This window comes from Pelobates fuscus, chromosome 1 (genome assembly GCF_036172605.1).
Source record: "Pelobates fuscus isolate aPelFus1 chromosome 1, aPelFus1.pri, whole genome shotgun sequence".
Classification (NCBI taxonomy): domain Eukaryota; kingdom Metazoa; phylum Chordata; class Amphibia; order Anura; family Pelobatidae; genus Pelobates; species Pelobates fuscus.
Genome location: NC_086317.1, coordinates 197,798,999 through 197,819,838, shown reverse-complemented (window position 1 = coordinate 197,819,838; position 20,840 = coordinate 197,798,999). Strand labels below are relative to the sequence as shown.

Sequence of the window (20,840 nt, the reverse complement as noted above, 5' to 3'; positions counted from 1 at the left end):
AGATTTAGCCAAAGACAAAGGAAAGGGCCTTTTTTACAGTGCGAACAATAAGGATGTGGAATTATCTGCCTAAAGTGGTGGTTTTATCAGAGTTCATACAGATGTTTAAACAGGAGTTGGATAAATACTTACAAAAATATACAGGGATATACATTTGTATTAATGGAGTTTCAATAGTTTCTTGATCCAGGAGATATCTGTCATTTAGGGGTCAAGAATTATTTTTTTTCCTAGTTTTTTGCAAAATTGGAAGTGCTTCAGCCTGTTTTTTTCCTTCTTTTGGATCAACAGCAAAAACATATGTGAGAAAAGCTGAACTTGATGGTTGCAGTCTTTTGCTTGGCATAGTTGGACAAATTGGTGTAACTTACTTAAGTGTTTTTCTTTGTTTCTTATTTTAGATTGCAGTCAATATGTGATATTTATCAATACAACATGACACAGAGGCAGTATATTATGAACTGGCAACTTTATGAAGCTATATATACATTTTGTATTTAACAAAACATGCATTCATTTCCCAGCAAAACACCTATTGTATATACCATGACTTAAGAGCAAACACATAGGACAAAAATATTTGCATGCAAAATAACTCTCAATTAAAACAAACATATCATAATAATTAAATGTATATTTCAGATAAAGAATTCAATAAATATGCTCTCTAGGTAAATATTTCCCTACTATACAGATTTAAATCCAATATATATATAGCACACTCAAGTTTATTAAAGTGTGTCCCAAATTCAAACAACATTTGTTTTAGAATATAGGTTTTCAATTTTGTTTGGGTCAGAAAGCTGGCTTCTTTAATGAATTGTTCTTTGAGAGACTAGTAGAGATAAGTTAGTTGAACCTAGAAATAAAGTGAGAATAACAGATACACTTCAGTATATTTTGACAATGCAACACATATTTTTACAGCATGAAGATATATTAATGAAACCTGTTAATATGTATATTCACATTGTCTCAAACATAATGTATGTCTCCTTCATTTAGAATGCTACAGAATATGTTGCCACTTAATGCAGACATCATGGTTTTATTTAGGGGTGAGTTGTGACAAACTTTGTAGAGCAGGAAGTTTAGCAATCTCTGGATCTAAAACTGTTAGGTGGACTGGGTATCCCTTGGTCCATTTTTGCTGGTCCATTTTTCACATCCCTAGCCCACCTTATATTATTGCTCTCCAAAAATTGCCCTGGAAAAAAACCAGCCCCTCCATGTGTCTCATTCTTCCTCCTTAGCCCCTCCATGTGTCTCATTTGTCCCCCGCCCTTCCATGTGTCTAATTTTCCCCAAACCCTCCATGTGTCTCATCGCCTTCTCCATGTGTCTCTACCCAATCCACCCAGCCCCTCCATGTGTCTCTTCCCATTCTCTCCATGTTTCTCATTCACTGCCCCAGTCCTTCCTTATGTCCCTCTCATACCCCAGGTTCTCATGTGTATCTCCCACTAACCATGTTACTCTCCCACCTCCCCAGCCCATCCATGTGTCTCTCCCACCCCCAATATCTCCATGAGTCTCTCCCACCCCCTCCTTGTGTCGCGCCCAACTTCCTCAGCCCCTCCATGTGTCTCTCCCCATCCCCTTTTCCTCCTGTACCTGTTCACTTCCACGGTCGAGCTGAACATGGTACGCGGTCTGACAGGAAGTGCTCTATCAGTGGGCACTTCCTGTCAAACCTGCAGTCTGCTTGGCCATGCCGCAAGCAGTGACTAGCAGGAAAAGAGTGAGCTCACCTCCTGCCTGTCACCCTGTGGCTGCTTGGCTCCTGCTAGTGCAGTCATGCACCAGCTCTCAAGTTATAAGTGGTCATCAGGGTTGCTGGACCTTCTGGAATGACAGGCCCAGTTGCAGCTGTGACCCATGCAACCTTGGCAGTTGCGCCACTGGTCATAAGGATGGTGCACATATAATCTGATTACTTTATTAACACATGCAGCATCACCCTTGCCATTTCCAGGACTCTTAAAAAAAAAAACAAATATGCACCGAGTTTCTCTTTTCAGGACCCCTTAGGTATCAGCTTAAAAGTCAAGCAGGCATAATCACAATGTTTATTCTCCCTCTCTGTAGCATTGTCGGATAGTAAGGCTTATTGCTGTCCTTGGTATCTAGTTTTGAGGAAGTAAAAGAGCATTGCACCTGGAAACATACCGTTTCATGTTTCTTGATCTTGTGGCCACACATTAGACAAACAGCAAGAGCTAGGATATGATATCACATCCTGGTACCCAATTCCTGCCTCAGTATTACTACAGTGGGTGGGGATCAGGGCCAGACTGGGATGAAAATACTGACAGGGCATTTAAAGGAGAAGCAACACAATAAGAGGGAGTGAGGCCAGAGTAAGAGTTTGTTGAATCATCACTCAATGGCCAAGGTCAGTCTGGGTTTGGTGGGGATACTGGCAGTAATACTGTCCTCTCTGCACTGCTATCTTTGCACAGAAATAAGGGATATCAGTCAAAGACCAATTCCATTATGGTGTAGGGCCCATATCTGGTACTCCACTTGCCACATTCAAAAAGCAAGACTAGGTGTGTGTATGATTGTGAAAAGCATACAAAGGTGCATCTACTGTTGTATAAATATTTTGGACATTAGACATCAGAATACAACATTGGGCAATAGTGCTACATGTTAATCTAATGTGATAGGAATCATTTAACAAAAACAGAATATTCAAGGATATAATTTTTTCATTGTAGGGTAATAGCTTCTTGATCCAAGAATTAATCTGACTGCCATTCTGGGTTCAAGAAGGAATTTATTTTCTTAGTTTGTTGCAAAATTGGAAGTGCTTTAAACTGTTTGTTTGTTTGTTTGCCTTGTTTTGGGAAAAAAAAATGTGAGGAAGGCTGAACTTGATGGACGCTCTTTTCAGCTATGTAACTATGTAATGCAGGAGAGTGTTTGTGCAACATAAAAATGCATGCCACATTATCAGCAAAACACATTAGCAATATAATTTTCCATATTTTTAAGACATTTGTAACCTAGATAATATTAACAGCAATTTAAACATAATGAAAAAGTCCCCCCTAATATTCTTAACCTAGATAATATTAACAGCAATTTAAACGTGATGATAAAAGCCCCCCCTAAAGTGGGCATGTCAGTTGGATTCCCCTCCAGATGCTAAAGTGCTCATACAAAAGGGAATTGTCCTACATTTGTTTGACATAGTGCAGGGCTGTCCAACCTGCGGCCCCCAGATGTTGCTGAACTTCAACTCCCATGATTCCCTGGCTATCTGCTTCATTGAAATAATCATGGTAGTTGTAGTTCGGCAACATCTGGGGGGCCGCAGGTTGGACAGGCCTGACATAGTGCAAACAAATTTAAAATAAGATTCCAAGTATCACTATATTGCTTTGTTTCTGGAGTCCAAAAGGTACCAGTATCTGCGGTCAGTAAGAGCAGAAAACTCCTGCTAGAAGCTTACATTAGGTCTCATGAGATAAGCCCTGCCTTGCTAGGCCGGTTCATTAGCTGAGAGTATCAACTGATTGCTGTCAGCCAATGAGCTATGCCCCGCATTGCTAGAGAGAGGCGAGGACAGGTGGACCCCAGGTAAGAAGTTAAATCATTAGCAAAAGGTGAGGGGGGGGGGGGGGGGGGAAGGGTTGCTAGGGGGTTGCTAGTGCATTACCATTACTATAAAAACAAAAGCATGCTATAGTCATTATAATGCTTGGAGTGGCAATTTAAAAAAAAATACTTTTAATGACATGTTCTGCATTTGCTAGAGAACACTATGTCCCCATAAATTAAATATCAGATAAAAGAGGGACAGGGCTTAGAAAGACTGTTGGGTCTATGCATATAGAGGCTACCAGTGGATTTGTATGCATTTTGGATGCTGCTTGTGAGGTTTTGTGTGTGAGATAGGCTGTTTGGAGTGCTGCCCTTGTGGGGTAAACAATTTATTTTGTGGTGTGTGGGGAGGCTGTTTGTGGGGTTAAATTTTTAGGGTTGCACATTGAGGGCTGCTTATGCAGTTATTTGTCTGTGGATGGGGCTGTTTGCATTGTAGTGTGTGTATAGGGGCAACTATGTGAGTTGGGGCTAGCGGATTTGATGCATCTGTGAGGATAGGCTAGTGGGAGGAGTGTGTCTGTGGGGATATGGGTGTATGTCAGTGGGGGGAGAGGGTTGTAGTTTGTCTGTGGTGAGAATGGGTGTAGTGTGCCTGTGGAGGTTTAGGGATGCACTGTGTGTCTGCGGGGAAAATAGAGGGTGCGATCTCATAAAAGAAGAAGTTTATTCTCCCTTCATGTGGCTCACCTTGTGGTAAAAAGGGGGGAATGCAGAACCCCTGCAGTCTGGACCTTCTCTTTGCAGTGGGTGCAGGCTTTCCTTGTGGCTGCTGCAGGAAAGGTTTTAGAGCATTGCTCTGGTAACCCATGGCAATGCTCTTTTACACTATCTTCAACAACCTTGGCCTGTAGTAGCAAGATTTCTGCACCCCCTCCTCAGAAAATTAGCTGGCTGGTGAAGATCTTTGACCTCCTAACAACCATGTAGCTCCCTCTCTGGGATGGCCCTTAAGAAGTGACAGTCCTGCAGGCTTTAATCTCTCATGTCAGCCTTTGCCTGTGGCCATTGTGGCCCACAGGGCATTTGTCCGGTTTACCAATGACCAGTCTGGGTTTGGTGGGGATACTGGCAGTAACTCTCTGCACTGCTATCTTTGCCCAAAAATAAGGGATATCAGTCGAACACCAATTCCATTATTGTGTAGGGACCATATCTGGAACTCCACTTGCCACATTCAAAAAGAAAGATTGGGAGGGGCAGAGCTTAACCACCGAGCCGCATGGACGCCATCTCTCAGAGCTCCCCTGGGTCATCGGCAAATCTAAAGCCATCCAGGGCCACACTAAGTCCCAATCAGGCGGGAATAACTCCCAACCCTCCCAGACAAAAGGGGACACCTGCTGATGCCCTTCTTATTTGCCCAAAAGGGCAGAAAAACCCGCAGCAAAAGTCGGGCCTACCTTGCCCCATCACCAACAGAGGCCTCGCGGCTAACCTTGCAGCTGCTCCAAGGCCTCGGGTACCAAACACCGCCCACAAACAAGCAGTCGTTGCCTTTCGACGAAGAAGACTCACTGCTGAACTCCTGCCACACACGCAAGCCAAAAAGATGGAATTTGACGGACAATTCCGAATCATCAAAGCCAAGCAGGCACCCATAACAGCCCCAAGGGATGTCATAGTGAGATGCCACTCTCTACTGGACAAACGCCGCTTACTAGCAGCAGTTCGGGAGATTGGTGCTTGCAGTAGCTGCTTGTCTATCTGAAAGGGGATTATCGCCTAAACGGTTTTTATCCTCTTGTGGGCGAAACGGTCCATTACACAACCGTTATCTGTTTCTCGCAATTTACCACAAGCTGACATGTATACCCTTGATATGCACTGCAAAAATAAAGAATTATAAATAAAAAAAAAAGCAAGATTGGGTGTGTGTATGATTGTGAAAAGCATACAAAGGTTGCCTAAATATTTTGGACATTAGAATCAATATTGGACAATAGTGCTACATGTTAATCTAATGTAATAGGAATCGTTTAACATAAAAATGCATGCCACATTATCAGTAAAACACATAATATATGAGCAGGATATTGCTTTGCTGCAGAGGGATTTGGATAGATTGTGGGACTGGGCACTAAAATGGCAAATTAAATTTAATGTAGAGAAATACAAAGTTATGCACTTCGTGGTCAAGAATGCACAAGCAACTTACACCCTAAATGATAAGGTATGTATATAAGGTGATAAGGTGTATAAATAGGGGCATAAATTCTCTGGATAAAAATATAATTTTGCCTCTTTATAAATCGCTGATAAGACCACACCTTGAATATGCTGTGCAATTTTGGGCACCTGTTCTAAAGAAGGATATCATGGCACTAGAAAAAGTGCAGAGACAAGCTACAAAATTGATAAAAGGAATGGAGCATTTTAGTTACGAAGAAAGGTTAAAAAATTTGAATCTCTTTAGTTTGGAAAAACAGCACCTCAGAGGGGAAATTATAACATTATAAAAATATATTCGGGGCCAGTACAAACCATTATCTGGAAATCTATTCATAAACAGGGCTATACATAGGACACAAGGTCACACATAAGAATAATAAGGATATGGAATTCTCTGCCTGAAGAGGTGGTTTGATCAGAGTTCATACAGATGTTTAAACTGCAATTGGATAAATACTTGCAAAAAACATAACATACAGGGATATCATTTCTAATTAGTGGGGTAATAGCTGCTTGGTCCAAGATTTGTTGCAAAATTGAAAGCGCTTCAGACAAGGCTTTTTGCCTTCTTTTGGATCAACAGCAAAAACATGCGAGGAAGGCTGAACTTGATGGACGCAAGTCTCTTTTCAGCTATGTAACTATGTAACATTAGCATTAAAATTGCTATATTTTTATAACATTCTTAACCTAGATAATATTAACAGCAATTTAAACATGATGAGAAAATCAAAAAAAGATCAAACTCACCAGCCTCTGTTTCAATAATGTACATTCTGCAAAGAATATTTAAACAAAATGAAAAAAAATACATACAAAATACATACATCAATAATCATCTCAATTTTATAATCTTAATTGTATGTTAATTGTATGTTGCTGATTGATAGTAGCTAGTTTGTGCATGATCATACACATTCTATAATTATATAATATATGCTAAATGTTAAACACATATATATTCTGTGGAATTAAATCTATATACACACAAATATAAATTATACTTTCTAAAAGGTAATACAATTTTAGGAGCCTTGCCACTTCACTTTGTGCAGAAATGCAAGTTACAAAAATTTACATATGCAGCCTAGGAAATGTGTTGTTAATATAAAACATGCATATGTGATATAATATTAGATAAACAGGTGTTCACTACTATCATTACTGAGGAATCGCTGGTTAAATTGTATTTTAAAAATCAACCAAAGAAAATATTTGATCCTTACTGGAACGGACTAGTTATAAACCACTTAAATGATCATAGATATCTTTTGAAGGATGGCAAATATATATATATATATATATATATATATATATATATATACACACATATATATATATAATACCTTGATGGAGAACACTCACAGGGCTCGATTTATTTCAACAAAGTGCTTTCATTTCAGCAACAGACAATCACATCCAAAGTGTCTGTGTCAATGTTTCAGTCCTGTCACTCTGAGGCACACTCCCCATTTATTTTGATTAGCCAATTCGCCATGGGTAGGCTGGATTTGGGTGATGACGTAATGTAATTAGTGACCATGCCCCTTGATGAAGTCGATACACCTGATTGCCCCACCAAACATGGCTCATATGGTTAGAAGTGATATCAGACTCATTGTGTCTTTTTTCCCTGACGAAGGTGCACGTGGTCTAGCACCTTAACACACATCAGGCATTTTCTGTTTTTAATGGGCACCTCACTTTTATTTGACACATCTGGTCTTATTATTGATTTGTGAAATATGATTTAATTTTATTTTGTCATTGCTATCTATTCTCCTTTACCTGTCTAGTGAGTTTTACAGGGGATGGGGCTATCCTATATTTTACTATCCTCTGTCTATTTAACAATCTATTATCAACATTAAATTGACAACGTATGTGTTTATATGGGCTTAAGAGGGGTGTTGTTCGAAGCTTACCCTTTTTTAACTATTCCCTGTATACAACTCGTGGGATGAGATTGAATGTATATATCTTTACAAACAAGGCTACTAACTTTAGATTAATGTGGGATTTATCACTGGGAGCATATTGGCCAGGAGATTAAAGGCTGTTTTTGCTTACGGTGTTCCACCTACGTGTTTGTTCCTTGCTTGAATTGATTGTATTGTAAGTCTAATACCTTGATGGAGAACACTCACAGGACTCGATATATTTCAACAAAGTGCTTTTCAAAAAGTGTTTTTATAGTGTAAATATCTGTTACTTTGATGCTTGATCTTGAGGTTGCTACAATTGTATTTCATCACAGAGATCTAAGTAGTTACCATTATACTGCTAACAATTTCCAGGTAGCATCTTTTCACTTTTTGTGATTAGGTGCTTTTTCTTTGTTTTTTTTTGTTACCAATTGGGGTTATGCCCTAGGACACCCCTGGAGTGTCCCACTGGTGTGTAGACTCAGTGGAAAGGTAATATTACTTTTCTCACTGATTCTTTTTTTTCTGTTATTTAAACACCCATTTAAAAACACCACATCTACAAAATCAAAGAGCACTATTTATTTTTTTGATTATTGTTACTCACATTTTAATCTTCTCCATCAACACTGTATCCTTTAACTGCATAGGTTTCACCTTCATACTGTAGACCGGCAATCTGACTTGTGTTCACTGTTGAATTGCCTAGACACCTGAGTGGTGGAGATGTACATGTTAATGCATAGAGATAGTGTTTTTTGCATTCTAGAAATCAGTAAGAAGTACTTACATGCTTATATTATATGTATTGATAGCAACAACGAAAAACACATTTAACCCCTTAAGGACACATGACGTGTGACATGTCATGATTCCCTTTTATTCCAGAAGTTTGGTTCTTAAGGGGTTAAAATCAAATTTGCATCTAACTTAATCTCTTTAACAGTTACCTAAGTGGCACTTTTTATGTTCTAGATTATTAATGCTCTTCATTGGGTCTTTATCCAGCAGTGTTACCCTTTGTCCAGTTTTCCTGTTTTGTATTCTACTGTCATTTGCTTATGTTTATTACTTTATTTCGCCTTCTCATTCCTCCCAAATTTATCTACTTAGAATGGACAGTCCACATTATGAGTCCATTCTAAATGGATACATTTCATAGGAATAAGGAGGTGAATATCTCAGTTTGAGTCCAATAACCTTCTTTTCTGAGAGATCTAAACTGATTTACTGAAATTAAACATTAATCTGTCATTAAATTACAATTAATGAGTTTATAACTTCAATTTTGTTCTAGATTATGTTTTCATTAGCATACATTGCTATCTGTAGGTTATGGTTACAGTTTAAGGTCCTGAAAAGCTTGCCTTAAAGTTTGCCTTATTTTCACATATCTAGGGACACCGCCATGGCCATTTTAAATGTAAGAGGTATGCTTTCTGTTGCCAACTCCTAGACAGATTGTTGCTTATTTACCCAAGCCTACTAACTAAAGCTACATTACATAGTTCCACTGAGACCAGGTGGCCACATACACATCTCTATTACATGTAAGCAGGATGGGTCCTGTTAATGCTTTCTATGTAAGTCCAAACATAAGGAATTAAGATAAATAACTATATAGTGGGTGCCTGGTTATGTGAAGACTTGCATATCAGACTAATGATTCCATTTCTTTTTAGGTAATCCTTGTTTAACTGAAGCATTCCCTTCATCAGTAGTGCATATGTGCCTAGACAGGAAGATACCAAACTTTATCTAAAACACATCAAATTATAGTTGCTGACAATAATATGTTTAGAAGCCATAGTTTATTGGGTCTTTTTCGTGGTAATTTGTCAATCATAATTATTGATTTAGTATTTAAATATACAAGAGCTATAAAATTAAATGGATACAAGAAGTATTGATCTCACACATTTATACAGTGTGTGTGAGAAGGGTGACATCCTCCCTTCCATCCGTGTCTCTGTTCCCCTGCCTTCCATGTCCCTCTACACCTTCCCTCCATTTATCTCCCCCTTCTCTCCATCCACATGTCTCCCCTCCATGTCCCTTTCCCCTTCCATTCATGTCTCCCCCCAACTCTCCATGCGTCTCCCTCCTCCCCTCCATGTACCCATCCCCCTCCCCTCATGTCCCCCTACCCCTTCCATCTATGTGTCTAACCAGCCCCCCTCTATGCCCTGCTACCCCTTCCATCCATCCATGTCTCTCCCCCTACACCTCCATGTCCTCAGGGAGGTGGTCCCTGAGGGTGGCGGAACCCTCAGGGCACTATAGTGCCAGGAAAACGAGTATGTTTTCCTGGTACTATAGTGGTCCTTTAAGGACTAACCCTGGACACATCACCTAAACTTCTATTTTCAAGGACTGTCAGTTTATCTCTCTGCTTTGCTGCCACATCAGTTTGCCGTGCCGAATCTGCCTCAAAATAAAAAGTGAGTGGTTCTTATTTTTTTTTTTGGCGTTTGTTAAAGAAAAAAACATGACACTGTCCTTCAATGTCCACTTACTGATTCCATCCATTTGTCTCTCCTTCCACAAGTGGCAGGCTGCATCACTCTCAACGCCAGCTCTGACACGCAACGATATGGCCCCCTCCCTGCTATTTTACCTCTCCAGGCAGGGGAGGGGGGTGCCTCTCACTGTCCGGTGGCTCTCTGTGCCTCCTTCACACTGAGCGCTGGGTAGTCACTTGACACCCGGCGCTCCTACGCAGAGCTGACTTAGTCTTAGTCATAGTCTGCATGCGGTTCCCTTATAGAGCCACGTGCTGCCTGCAGGCTGAGGTGAGTGCAAAAATTGCTTGTCAGTCTGACATTTTTTGCTCCACCAGCAGGGAAGGGTTTCACCGACGGTTCGGTGAACTTGTTAAATGTTAGCAGCAGGCTTGCATAAACTGGCTGAATCCCACCACCCTAAACAGCATTAACCTAACCCAGCATAACACTTACCTTACCCCAACCCTACAGCTAACACTAACCCAACCCAAACACTAAGTGTAACATGTTAGGTGTAATTTACGTTGCAGTTAGTTAGTAGGCTGTGCTAAACTAGCCCACCATTTCTATGCATCCTTACCAAACTTTTTTTGTTCCATACATATAGTTATATACAATGTTTTGTTTGGGGCTTTTGCGAATGTGATTTAGCTGTTACCTTTTTATAGTTAAATTCTAAGAGGGTTATTCACTAAAGTTAGAATTGATAGAACTTCAATGTGAATTTTCCAAGTAAATTCTGTTTTTGGCCTTAATATGGAATTTTTCTATGAATTCCCAGATTATTGATTAGCCCTGTAAGAACTGAATTCCCAGAAACCATTTTAAATAAAACACTACTACTATAAGATCGGGGTCAGACGGGCTGTACATAGTTAAATGAGCAGTATGAGTAACTTTCTGATTTGGTGAAATCTCACTGCAGAAGCTGTTATCATGGGGAAATGCAAATCTTCCCAATGTATTGTTTTTGTATTTATTATGCATAAAATAGATATTTAAAAAAAAAAAAATATGGCCAAATGGTAATATATTTTGTAGAAACATTATTACTCTCACATTAATTACAAATACATCATCTTTGGGTAATTAAAGCTTTACATTTTGTGAAATTATTCTGCAATACTTACCCATCCAAAATAAAAGGCTCAATGGACCCTCTCTCAGTATCGTTGCTGGCATAGAATGAATTGATGATTAAAATATGAGTTTTAGTTCCACTATATTTAGCTTCCAGAGCTACATATAATGGGGTTTTGGGCAAGATTGTATATGCACTGTAAAGCAGATTGGCCAGTCTTGAGTCACTGAAAATGGATATCTTTAATTTTATATTCTCATCATCCACACATGGAGGAGTGGCAGCGGCAGTGGTAGTGGGCTCAGCAGCGGCAGTGGTAGTGGGCTCAGCAGCGGCAGTGGTAGTGGGCTCAGCAGCGGCAGTGGTAGTGGGCTCAGCAGCGGCAGTGGTTGTGGGCTCAGCAGCGGCAGTGGTAGTGGGCTCAGCAGCGGCAGTGGTAGTGGGCTCAGCAGCGGCAGTGGTAGTGGGCTCAGCAGCGGCAGTGGTAGTGGGCTCAGCAGCGGCAGTGGTAGTGGGCTCAGCAGCGGCAGTGGTAGTGGGCTCAGCAGCGGCAGTGGTAGTGGGCTCAGCAGCGGCAGTGGTTGTGGGCTCAGCAGCGGCAGTGGTAGTGGGCTCAGCAGCGGCAGTGGTAGTGGGCTCAGCAGCGGCAGTGGTAGTGGGCTCAGCAGCGGCAGTGGTAGTGGGCTCAGCAGCGGCAGTGGTAGTGGGCTCAGCAGCGGCAGTGGTAGTGGGCTCAGCAGCGGCAGTGGTAGTGGGCTCAGCAGCGGCAGTGGTAGTGGGCTCAGCAGCGGCAGTGGTTGTGGGCTCAGCAGCGGCCGTGGTAGTGGGCTCAGCAGCGGCAGTGGTAGTGGGCTCAGCAGCGGCAGTGGTAGTGGGCTCAGCAGGGGCAGTGGTAGTGGGCTCAGCAGCGGCAGTGGTTGTGGGCTCAGCAGCGGCAGTGGTAGTGGGCTCAGCAGCGGCAGTGGTTGTGGGCTCAGCAGCGGCAGTGGTAGTGGGCTCAGCAGCGGCAGTGGTTGTGGGCTCAGCAGCGGCAGTGGTAGTGGGCTCAGCAGCGGCAGTGGTAGTGGGCTCAGCAGCGGCAGTGGTAGTGGGCTCAGCAGCGGCAGTGGTAGTGGGCTCAGCAGCGGCAGTGGTAGTGGGCTCAGCAGCGGCAGTGGTAGTGGGCTCAGCAGCGGCAGTGGTTGTGGGCTCAGCAGCGGCAGTGGTAGTGGGCTCAGCAGCGGCAGTGGTAGTGGGCTCAGCAGCGGCAGTGGTAGTGGGCTCAGCAGCGGCAGTGGTTGTGGGCTCAGCAGCGGCAGTGGTAGTGGGCTCAGCAGCGGCAGTGGTAGTGGGCTCAGCAGCGGCAGTGGTTGTGGGCTCAGCAGCGGCAGTGGTTGTGGGTTCAGCAGCGGCAGTGGTTGTGGGTTCAGCAGCGGCAGTGGTTGTGGGCTCAGCAGCGGCAGTGGTAGTGGGTTCAGCAGCGGCAGTGGTTGTGGGTTCAGCAGCGGCAGTGGTTGTGGGCTCAGCAGCGGCAGTGGTAGTGGGCTCAGCAGCGGCAGTGGTAGTGGGCTCAGCAGCGGCAGTGGTAGTGGGCTCAGCAGCGGCAGTGGTAGTGGGCTCAGCAGCGGCAGTGGTAGTGGGCTCAGCAGCGGCAGTGGTAGTGGGCTCAGCAGCGGCAGTGGTTGTGGGCTCAGCAGCGGCAGTGGTAGTGGGCTCGGCAGCGGCAGTGGTAGTGGGCTCGGCAGCGGCAGTGGTAGTGGGCTCAGCAGCGGCAGTGGTAGTGGGCTCAGCAGCGGCAGTGGTAGTGGGCTCAGCAGCGGCAGTGGTTGTGGGCTCAGCAGCGGCAGTGGTAGTGGGCTCAGCAGCGGCAGTGGTAGTGGGCTCAGCAGCGGCAGTGGTAGTGGGCTCAGCAGCGGCAGTGGTAGTGGGCTCAGCAGCGGCAGTGGTAGTGGGCTCAGCAGCGGCAGTGGTAGTGGGCTCAGCAGCGGCAGTGGTTGTGGGTTCAGCAGCGGCAGTGGTTGTGGGTTCAGCAGCGGCAGTGGTTGTGGGCTCAGCAGCGGCAGTGGTAGTGGGTTCAGCAGCGGCAGTGGTAGTGGGCTCAGCAGCGGCAGTGGTAGTGGGCTCAGCAGCGGCAGTGGTAGTGGGCTCAGCAGCGGCAGTGGTAGTGGGCTCAGCAGCGGCAGTGGTTGTGGGCTCAGCAGCGGCAGTGGTAGTGGGTTCAGCAGCGGCAGTGGTAGTGGGTTCAGCAGCGGCAGTGGTAGTGGGCTCAGCAGCGGCAGTGGTAGTGGGCTCAGCAGCGGCAGTGGTAGTGGGCTCAGCAGCCGCAGTGGTAGTGGGCTCAGCAGCCGCAGTGGTAGTGGGCTCAGCAGCGGCAGTGGTAGTGGGCTCAGCAGCCGCAGTGGTAGTGGGCTCAGCAGCGGCAGTGGTAGTGGGCTCAGCAGCGGCAGTGGTAGTGGGCTCAGCAGCGGCAGTGGTAGTGGGCTCATCAGCGGCAGTGGTTGTGGGCTCAGCAGCGGCAGTGGTTGTGGGCTCAGCAGCGGCAGTGGTAGTGGGCTCAGCAGCGGCAGTGGTAGTGGGCTCAGCAGCGGCAGTGGTAGTTGGCTCAGCAGCGGCAGTGGTAGTTGGCTCAGCAGCGGCAGTGGTAGTGGGCTCAGCAGCGGCAGTGGTAGTGGGCTCAGCAGCGGCAGTGGTTGTGGGCTCAGCAGCGGCAGTGGTAGTGGGCTCAGCAGCGGCAGTGGTTGTGGGCTCAGCAGCGGCAGTGGTTGTGGGCTCAGCAGCGGCAGTGGTAGTGGGCTCAGCAGCGGCAGTGGTTGTGGGCTCAGCAGCGGCAGTGGTAGTGGGCTCAGCAGCGGCAGTGGTAGTGGGCTCAGCAGCGGCAGTGGTAGTGGGCTCAGCAGCGGCAGTGGTTGTGGGCTCAGCAGCGGCAGTGGTAGTGGGCTCAGCAGCGGCAGTGGTTGTGGGCTCAGCAGCGGCAGTGGTTGTGGGTTCAGCAGCGGCAGTGGTTGTGGGTTCAGCAGCGGCAGTGGTTGTGGGCTCAGCAGCGGCAGTGGTAGTGGGTTCAGCAGCGGCAGTGGTTGTGGGTTCAGCAGCGGCAGTGGTTGTGGGCTCAGCAGCGGCAGTGGTAGTGGGCTCAGCAGTGGCAGTGGTAGTGGGCTCAGCAGCGGCAGTGGTAGTGGGCTCAGCAGCGGCAGTGGTAGTGGGCTCAGCAGCGGCAGTGGTAGTGGGCTCAGCAGCGGCAGTGGTAGTGGGCTCAGCAGCGGCAGTGGTTGTGGGCTCAGCAGCGGCAGTGGTAGTGGGCTCGGCAGCGGCAGTGGTAGTGGGCTCGGCAGCGGCAGTGGTAGTGGGCTCAGCAGCGGCAGTGGTAGTGGGCTCAGCAGCGGCAGTGGTAGTGGGCTCAGCAGCGGCAGTGGTTGTGGGCTCAGCAGCGGCAGTGGTAGTGGGCTCAGCAGCGGCAGTGGTAGTGGGCTCAGCAGCGGCAGTGGTAGTGGGCTCAGCAGCGGCAGTGGTAGTGGGCTCAGCAGCGGCAGTGGTAGTGGGCTCAGCAGCCGCAGTGGTAGTGGGCTCAGCAGCCGCAGTGGTAGTGGGCTCAGCAGCGGCAGTGGTAGTGGGCTCAGCAGCGGCAGTGGTAGTGGGCTCAGCAGCGGCAGTGGTAGTGGGCTCAGCAGCAGCAGTGGTAGTGGGCTCAGCAGCGGCAGTGGTAGTGGGCTCAGCAGCGGCAGTGGTTGTGGGCTCAGCAGCGGCAGTGGTAGTGGGCTCAGCAGCGGCAGTGGTAGTGGGCTCAGCAGCGGCAGTGGTAGTGGGCTCAGCAGCGGCAGTGGTAGTGGGCTCAGCAGCGGCAGTGGTAGTGGGCTCAGCAGCGGCAGTGGTAGTGGGCTCAGCAGCGGCAGTGGTTGTGGGCTCAGCAGCGGCAGTGGTAGTGGGCTCAGCAGCGGCAGTGGTAGTGGGCTCAGCAGCGGCAGTGGTAGTGGGCTCAGCAGCGGCAGTGGTAGTGGGCTCAGCAGCGGCAGTGGTTGTGGGCTCAGCAGCGGCAGTGGTTGTGGGCTCAGCAGCGGCAGTGGTAGTGGGCTCAGCAGCGGCAGTGGTTGTGGGCTCAGCAGCGGCAGTGGTAGTGGGCTCAGCAGCGGCAGTGGTAGTGGGCTCAGCAGCGGCAGTGGTAGTGGGCTCAGCAGCGGCAGTGGTTGTGGGCTCAGCAGCGGCAGTGGTAGTGGGCTCAGCAGCGGCAGTGGTAGTGGGCTCAGCAGCGGCAGTGGTAGTGGGCTCAGCAGCGGCAGTGGTAGTGGGCTCAGCAGCGGCAGTGGTAGTGGGCTCAGCAGCGGCAGTGGTAGTGGGCTCAGCAGCGGCAGTGGTAGTGGGCTCAGCAGCGGCAGTGGTTGTGGGCTCAGCAGCGGCAGTGGTAGTGGGCTCAGCAGCGGCAGTGGTAGTGGGCTCAGCAGCGGCAGTGGTTGTGGGCTCAGCAGCGGCAGTGGTAGTGGGCTCAGCAGCGGCAGTGGTAGTGGGCTCAGCAGCGGCAGTGGTAGTGGGCTCAGCAGCGGCAGTGGTAGTGGGCTCAGCAGCGGCAGTGGTAGTGGGCTCAGCAGCGGCAGTGGTTGTGGGCTCAGCAGCGGCAGTGGTAGTGGGCTCAGCAGCGGCAGTGGTAGTGGGCTCAGCAGCGGCAGTGGTAGTGGGCTCAGCAGCGGCAGTGGTAGTGGGCTCAGCAGCGGCAGTGGTAGTGGGCTCAGCAGCGGCAGTGGTAGTGGGCTCAGCAGCCGCAGTGGTAGTGGGCTCAGCAGCCGCAGTGGTAGTGGGCTCAGCAGCCGCAGTGGTAGTGGGCTCAGCAGCGGCAGTGGTAGTGGGCTCAGCAGCGGCAGTGGTAGTGGGCTCAGCAGCGGCAGTGGTTGTGGGCTCAGCAGCGGCAGTGGTAGTGGGCTCAGCAGCGGCAGTGGTAGTGGGCTCAGCAGCGGCAGTGGTAGTGGGCTCAGCAGCGGCAGTGGTAGTGGGCTCAGCAGCGGCAGTGGTAGTGGGCTCAGCAGCGGCAGTGGTAGTGGGCTCAGCAGCGGCAGTGGTAGTGGGCTCAGCAGCGGCAGTGGTAGTGGGCTCAGCAGCGGCAGTGGTAGTGGGCTCAGCAGCGGCAGTGGTAGTGGGCTCAGCAGCGGCAGTGGTTGTGGGCTCAGCAGCGGCAGTGGTTGTGGGCTCAGCAGCGGCAGTGGTTGTGGGCTCAGCAGCGGCAGTGGTAGTGGGCTCAGCAGCGGCAGTGGTAGTGGGCTCAGCAGCGGCAGTGGTAGTGGGCTCAGCAGCGGCAGTGGTAGTGGGCTCAGCAGCGGCAGTGGTAGTGGGCTCAGCAGCGGCAGTGGTAGTGGGCTCAGCAGCGGCAGTGGTAGTGGGCTCAGCAGCGGCAGTGGTAGTGGACTCAGCAGCGGCAGTGGTAGTGGGCTCAGCAGCGGCAGTGGTAGTGGGCTCAGCAGCGGCAGTGGTAGTGGGCTCAGCAGCGGCAGTGGTAGTGGGCTCAGCAGCGGCAGTGGTAGTGGGCTCAGCAGCGGCAGTGGTAGTGGGCTCAGCAGCGGCAGTGGTTGTGGGCTCGGCAGTGGTAGTGGGCTCAGCAGCGGCAGTGGTAGTGGGCTCAGCAGCGGCAGTGGTAGTGGGCTCAGCAGCGGCAGTGGTAGTGGGCTCAGCAGCGGCAGTGGTAGTGGGCTCAGCAGCGGCAGTGGTAGTGGGCTCAGCAGCGGCGGTGGTCGTGGGTTCAGGGATTGTAGTATTGGGCTTAGCGGTGGTGGTAGGGCTGATGGTGGTAGGCTCGGTGGTGGTGGTGGTGGTAGGCTCAGTGGTGGTAGTGGTGGGCGGAATAACATAATCTGAAATAAAGAAAACAAAATACAATTGGAAAATGTAAACATTCTGCCCAAGATATAATTCATATATCTCAAAGACATACTACTTCATGCAATGTCTAAAAAAAATAAATAAATAAATAAATAAATAAATATCTTAGGAAGTCTATTATACTGCAATTTACAACTCTATAACTTTTTGTAAATGTAAAAATGTGCATATTCTTACCTGTGCAATAAACATCGTAGGTTAAGAGCCCTGAAAACTTGTAAACATAATATGTTTCACTGTTCCTATAACACGCCTTTACTGGGATAGGTGTTCCAGCTTTGCAGCCTGTATCATAATTACTGTAGACCGAAACCATCTTAACTCCTTCTTCAAACGTTGGAAGGATACCATTTAAAGAAAGTGGACGTAGAGAATTACATTTTAAGGGTCCAACACATCCGTTCTTTATTCCCATCCCATTTTTATATCTGAACCAGCCAAAATTGTAACGATCGGTGAGGAATCTTTTTGTAGAGTTGATTGAATAGTATCTATCTGATCCATCAAGCCAATTGTAATAAACACAGGGGTCATCACACCCTAGAATGTTATTTTTTAGGATACAGTCCATGGAATTGTTACATGCAGTGTTTGGGCACAGTCTGGTTTTATTATATTTACACAAGTAATTGCCAATGATATTAAAACAATCAGATGGATTTCCTGAAAGGCAATCATTCGTAGTAACACATTCATTTATATCATCACATTTTTTTGTGACATAATTATAGTTGTATCCTTGATCACAGCAACTACTGCTGCAATACACTAACTTTGTGCAGTTAAGGCCATTTCCAAGACTTCCATCCTTGCAAGAGCATGAGGCATAGGTCTTTGCCGGTATTGTATATTGAGTAACACAGACGGCATCAGTCCCGTTGCAATCTTTACATGATGGGGCATCTGTGTTTAAAAAAAAAAAAAAAAAAAGTATAAAACAAAAACAGATAATAAGTAGCAAGGAAAGAGTGTGTGTTCTATTACCTATTGAATGCCAGATTTGACATAGAGATTGCCACTTGCAGGTTTAGTTTTTGAATGAATACTTTTTGTCCCTCTCTTTCTACATTTGTTTGTTTGTTTGTTTGTTTGTTTCTTCATTTTTTTTTTTAAATTCACCTTTAGATATATCTAAGAGAAAGTAATGACTATGTTTTTCCTGTGGTAAAGTATGATATTTAGCATTTTTTTGGCAATGTGTGGAAGTTAAGCAAAGTTCCATTTAATTAGTTTGCATACAATCTATTGATAAAACAAATTCCACAGAAGGGCACAAAGCATATATCATAGGCAGAGGAGAACAAAATGAGTTGCCCAGGTATTGAGATGCGGTGCAAGGAAAGAAAAAATAACAAGTATAAATGGCAAGTGGCTGTGGGCAATATGACATGCAAGTGGTATAAGGAAAACAAACAAAGAGGAAAAAAAGAATGACAGTGCTGCTTTATTGTGTCTAGTTACTAGTTACATACAAAAGTTAACACAAGTAAGCTGAAAATTTTTCGAGATTTCTCCTGTCATTTAATCGGAATTGACAGTTAAGCATTACAGTGTTCTAACACAATGCCTAAATTTATCAACAAACATGAAATATACATAAACCTGCCAAAGTACCAGATGATTAATAGAAATACATGGTTCTCTAGTTAGTGTGAATAGAATACTGGACTATGGACTTGTTTGCAACCTTGTTGCTACTTTTTGCTGCCAAGTTACTACTTGCAAAAATGGCTGATACAAATAGCGGCTGCATACAGACTGAAAAATACTATCAGTAGCAACAAGGAGTTACTGATATCCACTGGTATTTGACTGTTACTGAGAATGCTAAAGTTCATTGACTTTCCAAGAATGAGCCAGAATAATAGCATATTATTCAGTACACGCTAAATGTATCTCCCATCTCTCCAACATTTAATGTTATTATAAGCTGATTTATCAATATCACTTAAAAGGACACTAAAGACACCAAAGAACTCTGAACATGCTTAGCCTCAGGAGGAAAGATGGTGACTATGCGTAAGCCTCATAGGATCTTAAAGGGTTATTCCAGCCTTTTTTAACAAGACCCTTTTTAATGCCCTACTGGGGCCCTTCAAACCCCTTTTAAATAAGGTATAAACTTACCTGGAATCCAGAGCCAGACAAACCTCCCCACACTGTCAAACACAGCCTCTCTTGTGAGGTGCAATTAAATACTTGTCACAGATAAGCATTTGATTAGATCATTCTCACTGGCTCAGAGCACATACATGTGCTCTGAGCTGATAAAGGGAGGGGGTCAGAGTAGGGACAGAGGGAAGGAAATATTATGTGGGGCTATATAAAGAATTGAGGGAAGGTTCATTCAAGCACCTGCTTGCAGACTCTGCCTGCAAGGGTAGAACAATAAAAAGTCTGTCACCAGCATGCAGTGTGTACTGACAACAAACACATTTTTTTGCACAGAATTGACATTATGCAGCTTAAATCACATATGCATGGGATGTAATTCGCCTCCGGGAAAAAGTGCAGACTTTTCTGAGTGTGCAGCGTTTTAAGCTGAAACGCCTGCACATTCAGACTCCTACCACCATGTCTACTTCTAAAAGCAGAAGTGATCATGGTGGTTGGAGTAGCTTATTAATTGTTATCTGTAAATACTGTGTTGTATTATTTATTCACATTAATTTTCCTCTGCAAACTTTACAATCTGTGTATCATGGTGTGTATATATATTTGATCCTTGTGTTTGTTAATAAAGAAGTTCCCCTTACCAAAACCGTACACTGTTTTCTATAAGTGCTGTGCAATATTTTGAACTGTATAAGAATAGAAAATGTGAACTTTCATTTTATCTTTGAGGCTCTATTATAGTTTGATTAAGCTCAACATTTGGAACAGTATTGCGGGTCAGTGTCCCAAACTGTAAGTAGAGTGACTGTGTGTATAAAAAATTATTTAAATCTACTTTTTCTTCTAATAAGGCTAATAAAAGGACAATACAGGCACCCAGGCCACTTCATCTCACTGCAATGGTCTGGGACCAGTGTCCCTGTCCCCTTAACTCTGCAAGTAAAACATTGTATTTTCAGAGAAACTGCAATGTTTAGATTGCAGGCAGTGGCGTAACTACCGCGGTAGCGGGGGTAGCAGCTGCGACTGGGCTTGTCACTCCAGAGGGCTAGTTCGTCCTGCCGAAACTCGTGATCGCAGACCGCTGGCTTAGCTTCAGGGCCGGTGCACAGTCGCATCGGTCTGGGGCCTGTGAATGTCAGGTGACCAGCAGGAAAGGAGCATTGTGATGTACTGGTTCCTTCCTCAATCACCGCGGCTGAGAGAGCACTGAGAGAGCATTAAATGAGAGAGCACTTGCCATCAGATGGGTACCATGGCAGCCACAAACGGGTACAGGAGGGAAGGGAGGTAATGGGACTAAGGGGGGCTGGTGGAGGGGGACTAGGTGAGAGAGACATGTGGAGGGGCTGGGGCGGCTAGGGGAGTGAGGCACATCGAAGGGCTAATGGGGATAAGGGAGAGAGGCCCATGGAGGGGCTGTGGGGGGCTAGGGGAGAGAGACATGTTGGGGTCTAAGGGAGATAGACACATGGGGCTAGGGAAAAGAGACACACTAGGGGACAAACTCATGGGGGGCTAGGGGAGAAACACACATAAGGGGCTAGATGAGAGAGAGACATGAAGAGGGGCCTAGAGGAAAGAGACACATATATG

The 20,840-nt window shown here is 46.5% G+C and overlaps 1 protein-coding gene and 1 long non-coding RNA gene across 2 annotated transcripts; both read right to left on the bottom strand.

Moving 5' to 3' along the window:
• Positions 1 to 452: 452 nt before the first annotated feature.
• On the bottom strand, positions 453 to 11,587 carry LOC134610322 (uncharacterized). Its single transcript, XR_010090850.1, has 4 exons — positions 11,344 to 11,587; positions 8,317 to 8,422; positions 6,535 to 6,560; positions 453 to 859 (listed from the first exon to the last, which is right to left on the bottom strand). It is a non-coding gene; the product is annotated as an uncharacterized LOC134610322 (long non-coding RNA).
• A 2,171-nt stretch (positions 11,588 to 13,758) lies between these two features.
• On the bottom strand, positions 13,759 to 18,082 carry LOC134607889 (G8 domain-containing protein DDB_G0286311-like). Its single transcript, XM_063450503.1, has 4 exons — positions 17,307 to 18,082; positions 16,966 to 17,101; positions 16,804 to 16,826; positions 13,759 to 13,778 (listed from the first exon to the last, which is right to left on the bottom strand). Exons 1-4 carry the CDS (start codon positions 17,698 to 17,700, stop codon positions 13,759 to 13,761), a joined length of 573 nt encoding a protein of 190 aa, XP_063306573.1. The 5' UTR covers positions 17,701 to 18,082.
• Positions 18,083 to 20,840: the final 2,758 nt, after the last annotated feature.